The sequence below is a fragment of the Pseudomyrmex gracilis genome, unplaced genomic scaffold, assembly GCF_002006095.1.
Source record: "Pseudomyrmex gracilis isolate BER0280 unplaced genomic scaffold, ASM200609v1 scaffold_137, whole genome shotgun sequence".
Classification (NCBI taxonomy): Eukaryota; Metazoa; Arthropoda; class Insecta; order Hymenoptera; family Formicidae; genus Pseudomyrmex; species Pseudomyrmex gracilis.
In genome coordinates this window covers 383336-394627 of record NW_018020721.1, presented here as the reverse complement: position 1 = coordinate 394627, position 11292 = coordinate 383336, and the positions used below count along the sequence as shown (strand labels likewise).

General features: G+C 43.3%; 1 protein-coding gene and 1 long non-coding RNA gene across 2 annotated transcripts in view; one reads left to right on the top strand and one right to left on the bottom strand.

Annotated features, from left to right (window-relative positions):
• Positions 1-4196, top strand: part of LOC109856872 — a 6009-nt gene extending 1813 nt beyond the window's left edge. The window contains exons 2-3 of the long non-coding RNA XR_002250430.1: positions 2896-3053; positions 4125-4196. This is a non-coding gene — a long non-coding RNA (uncharacterized LOC109856872). The remainder of the gene's footprint in view (positions 1-2895; positions 3054-4124) is intronic.
• LOC109856871 overlaps positions 1-7094 on the bottom strand; it is a 10685-nt gene extending 3591 nt beyond the window's left edge. The window contains exons 1-4 of the mRNA XM_020432583.1: positions 5758-7094; positions 4951-5117; positions 1366-1502; positions 656-832 (exon numbers count right to left, since the gene is read on the bottom strand). Coding sequence (XP_020288172.1) covers positions 656-832; positions 1366-1502; positions 4951-5117; positions 5758-5847 — 571 coding nt within the window. The 5' untranslated portion in view covers positions 5848-7094. The remainder of the gene's footprint in view (positions 1-655; positions 833-1365; positions 1503-4950; positions 5118-5757) is intronic.
• Positions 7095-11292: the final 4198 nt, after the last annotated feature.

The following is an 11292-nucleotide window of genomic DNA, read 5'->3' as shown; positions in this document are numbered from 1 at the left end:
TTTTTTTTTTTTTCGCCTTTTGGCATTTCGCGCCTTTCCTTACTAGGCCGGAGAAACGTAAGGATGTCGGACAAACACGGAGTTTGCAGAATGAATTGTCCTTGACCTGAATTGTCAAAGTCCAGGGTCGGACGGTGCTCTCTCTCTCTCTCTCTCTTTCTCGCATTGACACACGACGCTATTTTCCGTCCACGCATTAATTAATGACGCGCTCAAATACCGCTTTTCGTGTGGTTTACGTTTATATATTATAATCGGGCTCATCTCATTATATGGATCTCGTTTGGAGAGCGAGTTCACGGATGTTTTTTTTTTTTTTTTTTTATTTCAATTGTTTTGATTTCATTCTTTCCTTTCTCTCTCCCGCTGTCGCTTTTATAAATCCCGCAAAAATTCAAAATCAGGTCGGAGTTTTTTTCTTTTTTTTTTGGCTAATCCTAACTCAACAACCCGCACGTAATTCTGAGAAAAACAATATGCTGATAAAAAAAATAATATATTTATCTTCTTCAAACAATTATGAAAAAAAAATAATAATTTTTTGCCGTTAGAAAGTGGCCGCTAAATAAACGTTTCGGAAAATCGTGACACATTTGCGGACGAATTTATATCGTTGACAGTGATCTCGCGCGGCGCATGAACGAAAGAATTATACCCGTGTCAGCCTCGGATTGGGGCATAAATTCCTGCAGCTCCGCTATCAGCTGGCCGATCTCCTCGGAATCCTTTCGGATGCTGCAGAGTTCTTCCTCGTTGAAATCCGGCCTAATCTGTTTGCACAAGAGAATCTGCGAGACCACATTGCCAATATACGAGGGACCGGCGCGGCTCTCTGTAACGCGATAAAGAAAAACTTGTAGACTCACGAGACAGGCGTCAATCAATTTCGTCAACGTCTTTTTTTTTTGTTTGTCCCGTTTTTCGAATTTCAAGCGAAACGGAGAAACACTCGTTATGTATTCGATCAAAAACTGGCGTAATTGCAGGAATTGAGAGAGGGTACTTGCGAGCGGATAGTCAGAAATGCTGATTTATTGAATGTTATAGTGTGGCCTATAAACTACACACACGCGATAGATTTGAGAGCTACAGTCCGTGGGGAGGAATAACGTCGCAAATCAGTTTATATCTGGTCTAGTTCGCGGAAACTGATACATCGTTGCGCTTTGCTGGCAAACCGATAACGCGCGTCCCATTCGACGCGACGCACTTATGTATTCCCTCTTGCACACAGATTTTTCGCAGTAAAGTTTTCCGCGCGCGTTAATATATTCATTATTGATTCATTATTATGTACAAGTTGCAATTTTGAAAACGTTGTTGTGTAACAACGTCAAGCGGAAACGTGTTTGGTATAAGACTTACCGTAATATCCGGACATATCCATGGGTACGATTTGTATGAGATTTTTACTCTTATGCAGTTCGCGCAAAAAGAGTTGCGCCACGTAAAACAACAATACCAGATTCGGGCTGTCCACCGGGATCCCAACGTCCATCGCGCTGCAACAAAATGTCACGTATTTATTTAATTATTATCGTCATTTACGCGCGAATGAGGAAACTGATGCCCGCACTCGGTATCGACCTCATTAACGCGCGCGCATCCCTCGCAAACGTGTTCAAGTGTTGTATCGCGTTCACCATGAGAAGAGAAATATTTCTTTTCTCGTTTGCTGTGTGTGTGTTTGCATTTACAAACACGTACACACACACACGTGAGAATTTTCACGAACGCGGTATTTAGACTCTTTGGAATGCAAACTCCTCATCTCTAGATAACGCGCGCTATTATCTAGATCTACCATCTCGGACAATAGATACAGAACCGAGCGAAAACCATCTCGGACGGGATAATTACTTCCTCTTCAGCGGATATTATTGTTATTATTATTAGTATTACGTGAATATACGTTACTCGAACTGTGTATTTCTTCGATACCCGAGGGCTCTTCTGTGAAATGCCGCGAAGCGTAATCCGATTACGCGAAACTTACGGGCAACGAGAGAGACGGGCGACGACGTCCAATAAAAACAAAAAAAAAAAAAAACAGCCGCAAACGAATTAGATACACCGATTAATCCGTTTTACGTCAATTACCGACACCGGTTGAGAGCATTGAGCAAAGTCGTCGACACAGGAACCATTTCGATTGGCTTCCGGTTAATGAGATTCCAATTAGCGCGCGAAATAGATTGGCGTGACCGAAGGCAAACCGACCTCCGTCCAATATCTCCGCAACCTTATTTTGCTTACAAACGTCTCCTCGTCGTCGCGCCGCCACCCGAAGAAGAAGATGATGATTTTTTCAAGAGATTCCGCCAGATTTTTTTCTCTCTTTACTCTTGTTAGTATTTTTTTTATCTCACATCTTTCCATCATCTCTTTGCACAGGTCTTTTTTTTTTTTTTTGTTTTACACTCGTGGCTGTGACGGAAATGTGGGGAAAAAATGTGGAACAAAAACCAAAGTTCAAATTATTATGTCGCGCAACGAAAAGGCGTGGGAGAAACAGCAAGATCGCGCGCAAATTGGTTCTCCATATAAAAACTTAAGCAAAAAAAAAACGAGCCGAGCGGTATAGAAAAAGATTTTCGTGTAAAAACGTTAGCATTTCTCTCTCGTGTCACTGNTTNTTTTTTTTTTTTTTTTTTTTTTTTTTTTTTTTCTATCTCCGCCTTCTCTTTTTATCTCTCATCCTCGACCGGTTTGACTTTGAATAATTTCTTCCGGGGCTTTGCACACCTTAATGAAAATCTAAATGTTTCACGAGTCCATTCCTTCAGGAATCTTTTCATTCTCATGTTCGAGCGAGAAATAAAAAGCGAGCGCACAAATATGCAGCGCGCGCGCGCGCGGGCGGATATTTTGTATTAACTGTCTCTTTATTTACAGCGCAACAATCCCGGGAAAAGAGAGCACGCACACCAAGACATTTGCTCAACCGCATCACATTCACTAGGATCGAACAATTAATTTCCACGTATTTAATCAGCAGAACTATTTAACGCACAAAAGTTTGGACTTCGCCTCGTCGTCGGCCATAACCACGGGTATGTAAATAAACACACAACATTGCATTTAGTTTCCCGTCATTTAAAATTTACCAGTTTACGAGTTTCTCTTTCCGAGAACCACATCCAAACCTTGACTCCGCGGGATTCATCAACTTTAAATGCCGTGCGCTCGTGTATGCGTAATAATAATAATGATAATACTATCTCTTTGTCTCTAAACGGAAGAAACACGGAACTTCACAAACATATATACCTATAATTACAGATGTTCGTATGCGCGGATCTATCTTTTTCACTGATTACTTGCTAAACGAACAATAATCGCATTGTTATGACGTTTGAATGTGAAGTCGCGTGTAACGAGATTTTGCAAACAATAAGTTTAATTGAATACCACATCAAATAGATATCAGCACGTAAACATCCGGAGCGCATTGTTTAATCTACAATGTTTTACTAAATTATCGCGACGAGCTAAACGATAATTATATTGCACCCCCTTCTCCTCATTATCTCTGATCTCTCTCTCTCTCTCCCTTGCCGAGTCGAAATAACATTGCCATATGATTAACGTTCGCGTTTCCTCTGCTTCATTATGTTAATAGCACTCGCCGCGACAAAATACATCCAATATATCGATCACACATCGGACTAATTTGTAAATTGTTATTCGTAAATTAATTGTCAGTCACATTTCCGTCATCCCCCGTCATCGCATCACCTAAAAACCACTTGCATTTGTTTGGTTTCAATTTGCGGACGTCATTTCACTCTCTTTCTCTCTTTCTCTCTCTCTCTCTCTCTGAATTGTACAATAAAATTTTCTAATTTCTGCAAGTACATCTGTTAGAGAGATGGAAGTTGGAACAACGGTTAATTGTTTTTTCACTCCGAAGATCTATAATCGATTGATTATTTCTGTGAATATATGTACGTAATTCAATCGTACGTACAACGCACGGGTGTATTATTACGAGCTCGAGTAATGGTTTTACACAGACGTTGGCGCGAGCACTTGGTGCTGCGCGCCGTATCGCTGCAAAACACGCAACTCCCTGCATCGATTATGCAAAATATGTCTACATTTTGTTCGCATTCTTTTTTTAGGGATCAACAATAGCTGACCGACCGACCGTTCAGAGCTCGCCTATTCGTCGTAAGCTCGCGCGGGAGAAGCTCCGCCAATTTTCAAAGCTTTCAAAATGGCCAAACGCGGTTTCTCGGAACTTCTTTGCATATTTTATTCCGTAAGTACAGTATACGATTCCAAATGTGATTTGTACGGGGAACAAACTCGCGTTTCTCTTTAGCGCTCGAGAAACGCGCGAGTCGCAATACACACACGCAAATATATAGACGGTAATCACACAACAAACAATAGTCAAATAACTATATAAATTTGTCATTTGTACATACACGCGCGCGGGTAGAAATACATTTTACTCTATTTTCAATAGCGAGTTATGTATGTAACTGTCAAAACGGTAATTGCGACGGCAATCGAGACCGACGGAACTACCGATTGCAAATTGATGATAAAGGGACAATGTGACGCTCCCGGCAAATTACGAGAAACGAAAGTTATTGGAAAGTTATCGCTACGGGGAAAAGAGGATACGTGGCACGTGACGCTTTTCCCACGACCATGATTCCACTCTGACCTGCATTGTGCGAGAAAACGCTGCGAGCTGTGAAAGAAATCGCGGAGAAGAGAATTCTTTCTCCTCCTCCTCCTCATTTTCTCTCTCTCTCTCTTCCTCTCTCACTGCTTTTGTACTCGCGAACTAACTTGAAACCGAAATTTAGACGGAACTTCTCCGTCTTACGCGATATCTTCGCAAGTGCTCATTTAACATTCACGCGCTTCATGCGCTCATCCGTAAAGAGCGAAGAACTTGCCGCGAGATATTTGCCTCCCCGATTCAAAACTCACCTCTGTACATGTGGCAGTACTAATTGAGAGGTGCTCTTGCAAGCTTCCACACAGTTGCGACGCAGCTTTCGTATTTTCTCTCGCAACTCCGGCGAGTCGCGCGGCTGTCCGATGTTAATAAGTAAATCTCGAAATTGTGCCACCTGGCTGTTTATCTCCTGTATTTGCTGAAAAAACGCGAAATCAGCTTCGTCGATTAATGCACATATCGTGTGTGTGTGTGTGTGTGTGTGTGTGCGCGCGCGCGTGCAATTTCAAGAATATTATCACATAATTGAGAACGGCACAACGCGCGCGTGTGTGAATATAAATAATACATATATATTGCAAGTATCGCTGATCATTTGTGAAGCAATTGCGCGTGCATAAATTATTAACGCGGTCTCGGTGGTGTGAGCCACAAAGAGCATTGTGTGAAAATTAAAAACCATCGCATTAATCTCGCTCGCGCGCTCCGAGAATTTCAACTCCGCTAATTGGTTTTATACAAAATTTAATTGCGCGTTATTATATCCAAACGCAATCTCTAGTATCAATTATCTCTCGCGCACATATCTCATATCGCGGCGGGAAAATTGCTGAAGAAATTACTAAAAAAAAAAAAAAAAAAAAACGAAAACGTGCTGAATGTCGCGACGAAACTCGCATCTCGCACGCGACGGCGGCAACGCGACGGAAGATATCGCGAGCCGGTCGCGCGGAGAAGGAATCGCATTAAAATCACATTAAAGTGAACGGGAATTATTCATCGTCGAGATTAGAGCAGGGGAGAGAGAAGGGGAAGTTGAGATAATTCACTTCGGTTACCAGTAACACGTTCTTGTCCGATTTCTCGGGCTTGTCGCATTTGTCGTCGTGATGCTTGCTGGTCGATGGTGTCGGGGAATCCGTCATCATCTAATCTTGTTTGGGACAATTCGCTCGCCGACAATCGTCATCACCCGATACAACGACAATCCCCGCGAACATTTCCGCAGAGGCGGGGGGCGGAAGGCACGCGATACGCAAGACTCACCGTCGTCGTCGTCGTCGGGACTCTCATCCCCCCGTAGATCGTATTACAACATACGCGATCTTGACAGTCGCGGCATCGCGCGTCGATGTAATAACAGTCGCCGTTGTCGCAAAGTGCACTTTGCGCGCATTCCTGCCACGTGATCCTTTTTTTGCCGCGTGCGCCAGCTATTTTTACGCGAGATCAATCTCGCTTCAGCAGGCTGGTAATAAGCTTATCGCTCCTCCTCCTCAATAGCTCGGCAATGGTAATACAGTCATCTCTCTTCGGACATCATCATCATCATCGTCGTCGTCGTCGTCGTCGTCGTCGTCATCGTCGTCATCGTCGTCGTCGTCATCGTCATCGTCACCGAACCGGTAACGCCGCGGCGCCCCATTTCTTCTCGTCTCTACTTATCTCGGGATTCACGCGATATATTTAAATTCGAATACGAAACGTAATTGTATTTTCGCGACGTTGAGTATATCCACGAATATCATATCAACTCGTCGGCGGGTTTTCACAAAATTTGAATCTCTAATCCCGAGAACTCGCGGGAAGATCCTGTTCGCGCGACGGTTATTCGTCGCGAAGTGGAATTTCACATTTCCCGTATGCAAACCACGATCGTATGTAAATCGCGATTGTTAAATGTGCATACACACACACACACACACACGCGCACACACGCACGCGATTTCGTATTTTTTACATCTCTCGAAAAAAACTTTTTGTGTCGCGACAAATCCGTCCGAGATAATTCTCACGTATATTGCGAGGATCTGTGGGAGTGTCTCGCGTGAGAGAAAAATCTCGAAAAACCGAAATTCGGTTTTTAGGCGCGAGCGATGAGCGACGGGTATCGCGCGACGGATCGTCTCGACGTCTTCGTCATCCCTTCGTGCGCACCAAATAAATCTTTTCGCTTGATGACGATTCGCGCGCGGCTCGTATCCCGATTTCGGCCGATTATATATGTGCACGTGTGTTGTATTTAACGCGTATGCGTGCGCTTATCTCGCAGCATCATCATTGCCCGCAATCCACGCATCGGGAACTCTACTCTGCTGCAGCGAGCGCAGAGAGTGAGAGAGAGATGGAATATATACATGTATACACATGTACTGTTACAACACACGCGCGCGACAGACTGAAACTCGTAGGTTTCGCCCTCGAGCTCTTTCACTGCCGCGCGCCACCCTGAGCCGAGCGCGCATGCCTGACTTGGCGTTACCTTCTACTACTTGCCGCCCCGTCTCTTCCGCACACGACTCCGTGTGCACGCGCGAGAGACGCGCTCTCGCGAAATTATAAAGCTAATGAAGTTTCCTTTATTCTTAATAATGCCCTGCGAAAGTAACGTTGTTCACTTTCTTTATTTATTCGCCCCGTTTGTCTCCACGGGTCGCTGTAAGTATAATATCTAACGTTTTTTCAATGCGTTCGAGTTCTCCATCTCGACTCGCAATTAAATTCTCGCCTTCTCCGTATAAAGGAGTTCAGCAGTTCGCCAATGTGTTCTTTTTCTTTTATTATCGAGAGGGAATTAATTTTTCTTTGTCGCGAAACGTGTCAGAGTGGATCCCCGCAGATAGGACAATGTTCTAAGGTCAACTGTTTGTAGAGCAAAAAAAATTAATAAAATATTTTAACTTCGTCGGCAAATCCACGAATATACCGAATTTGTGAAACAATATAAAACATAAACAACGTGAGTCGAATAAAAGAAACGCGCGCGCGCGTGTGCTCTAGTTTCGATATAATATATATGTATCACACGTACATATTCACTTTTCTATCCTAGAAACGTTACAATTCCATTCTGTCAATATGTTCTACCGACATGTTGCGACACACAACTCGAGTCACTTTGCGCGAATCACGCATGTAATTTGTAGACCTGAGGTAACGTCGGTACTGATATATTGGCATAACGCAATTTCGATGCCTTAATTGACGTCATCGTATTCCGACATTGAACTTTGTGCATGTGTGTGTGTGTGTGTGCGCGCGCGCGCCCACGCGCGTGTATACGTGTGCGCGAATATTTTTACGCAAACAAATTTGTGTTACATGCAATATTCAGACTTTACGTAATAACAACCGAGCTGCAATTCTATTTGCGGCCTCTATCAGTCTCGCATCTACGCGCGTTGCATTCGACGTACACATTTCCGCCCCGGGTAAGTCATCCCGGGCGTATGCACGTGACAAGTACATCCCACTTTGCATTGTGCAATTATACGAATTGATAACAATCAAAACGCGTGGTTATGTCCGCACGGTCGGATCGTCGCTCGCCAACCGACAGTAGCCGCCGCCGCCGACCGTCTCCACCGAATATTTCATTAGATCGCAATTCGAAGCCGTAGTTTAAATTTTAATCGATAGACTCGAATTAGCGTGCGAGAGAGAAAGAGGCTTTGGGAGAAAAAAAAATAGAACAATTCTCATTTTTCTCGATCAGGAACAGAGGGAGAGAGAGAGAGAGAGAGGGAGGGAGAAAAAAAAAGAGATGTGATGACTCAGTGAGAGTCAATATTTGCTCATTTATTTTTCCGTTTCTTGATAGCCTTTAGGTATATACGACGACATTAGTTGACACATTAGGCAAACTCTTACTCTTTCCTTCTATCCTCATTAGAGCTACGTCCTTTGCGAGCTCTGCTCTTCTCTCTTTTAAATAACGACACTTTAATTTTCTTTGAATTTTTAAAGACTCGCAAAGTTTTTTGAACAAAAACAAAATTGAAAACGTAGTTTCCAAGACGCTTTATACAAAATCGCGCGCGCGCGCGCGTGTGTGTGTGTGTGTACAACGTGATACCGCGTGTGATCCGCTTGATGTACACGTCCGCGGTTTGAGGCCCGGCGGTCCCGCGGGAAAACCGGATAAACAGGTTTTCACGGAGATTAGAGGGTTTTGCCCGTCACCGATTGAAGCAGTTCTCAAAGGACGACCGTGGTCTATCTATAAATAGCGTCCACGAGTGCGTAACGGTAATGGTCGCGAAACGGTCGGACGACCGTGGGAGATGCGCGGCTATTCGGTTCTCATTTACTTTCCGATCGGCGACGCGTCGCGACGATCGAGATTTCTTTTTAAAAAATTGTCAGCTTTCTCGGAATCAGTTGAATTTTCTCTCGAATATTGTTGCCGACTACCTCGACTAGTAATTCGCGGTAGCTTCTGCTTCTCGGTACGATCGATAACCACGTTCTCTCAAATTACTTCCCGACAATGGCTTATCCTGCGATCATCGTGCGATTCAATTTTCCAAGACGTGTCCCGTAAAAGAATCATCCGGGAGCGATGTGAATAAGAAGAACGGAACGAATGACCACGAGGGTATCGTACACAATGCATCGGATATCAGATGATTTCCCTTTGGAGATCTGGAATATAATCGCTTTGATGAAACACAACGAGGCTTTGTCGCGCACTTGGCATATGTGCGGCGCTTTCTGACGTTTGTAGAAGAGAATAAAATAACACAATATTAAATATACGGGATTTCGAAACGCGAAACGAGAGCGCTTTTAAAGGGCAGCAGCCTTCAAGACTTGACCCAAACAAAATTATTGCAACAAATATATTAAAGCGCAAAAACATATATAAGGGCAAATAAATATTTATTTGTTTTTATTTACGAAGCATGACACACGCGCGCACACTCGCACGCACAAACGTTTACTTGCTTTTTTATATCTGTTGCAACGATATCCCGCGTCTTATAACGATATTTTTCACTATTACTTAAGTTTCATCTTTAATGATGCGCCACTTAAGAAAGCTCTTGCCGTGAGAGAGCGGTGCTCACGTTAAACCATCCTACCCTATCGCAAGACGGGTACATGTTCGTGACAACTTTGAACTGCCTTTTTAATGATCGCCCCTTTTCCCCCCCATCCCTTGGTCGAGAAATCGTTAGTTTCCGCGGCGGCGTATCGAACTCGTAAACGGATTATACAAAGAGCCGCGCGTTCTCACGAAAAAAATTACACGTTTCGTAAATTCTGGTTTTCCACGAGTTTTAGCGGCTTATCGTGCGCGCACGATTCATATTGCGACCGATTCGCCGATTTTTTTTTTTTTTTTTTGCTTTTTTGACAACCTTTTTTCCGCTTAACGAAACCCACGTGCGTATGGTATTATCCTCTTGTGACTTTTAACGTACGCGCATACATATATCCTCACCGAGAGAGGGAGTGGAGCAGCGCAGACACGTTTGATTTTCATATTTATCGCGAAACCCACACACACACACACGCGTAAAAGCGCAATAAAGCCTTTAAATAAACTCGAGGGGTAAAATCGATAGCGAAATTTCTCGATAATAACCTTGACAGATTGACGCGTGCAAATAATAAATTGAAACGGATTTAATCAAACAAAATTTTCAGGGAAAAACGCTCTCCCGGGAGATGTCAAGCGCGCGCGCGCACACGTACACATTCAAAATCGTTATTATCATATATATTTCTCTCAAAAATACTACGTGTATCGGTTTACAAATTTACATAACCATCAGCGAAGTCTCCATTATGTTCCTGTTTTGCTCCCGCAATGACACTGCATACACAATATAGCGCATATGTATACGATTTCACGAACGTTACATTACACATGTCGGTTCGCTTGTTCGCGCGCGCGAAGGGAGAGAAGAGCGCAAACAGGATGAGAAGATATTCGGTCTGACGCGCTCGTGTCTTCGCTCGGTTATCTTAATTCTCCTCAGTCGAGAGAATTCGTATCTCTATCAGCGCGCGTCCGTACGTAAGTCATTAACGCACATGGCAATTCCCATTTCTCGTTATCGCGAGAAATGAATCGGAAAATGTCATCAGAGAGAATTCCCGATGACATGATTTTCGAAGATCGTTTTTTTTTTTGCACCGACGTTTTTCGCGGACATTCCAAGTCGACTTCATTATCGGGATTCGGAGGCGGGAGGAGCAGCAGCCCTCGGCATCAAGTATCCAATGTTATCATTTCCGACGCCGCCGTCAAGTATCAAAAATGTTATCGTTTCTCCCACACCAAACAACTCGCGAGAAGATCGTAACACAAACACGTACGAGGGTGTAAACCTCGTCTGTGCGTCTGTTTACACGCACGATTTGTGATTTTTATTCATTTTTTTTATTTAAGATACATTCGCATTGTTTGAATAAGTACAATATGAAATTTTTGTTTCGAAATTGTATTTTTCTTGACATGTTTTTGTCGTTGCTTTTTTTTTTTTTTTTTTTTTTTTTAAAAGGGAAAAAAGAAAATTGGGGGTGTAGGGTTTTTATTGTTGTCCTTTCCTTTTCAGGAACCAAAAAAAAAAGGAAAGACAGAA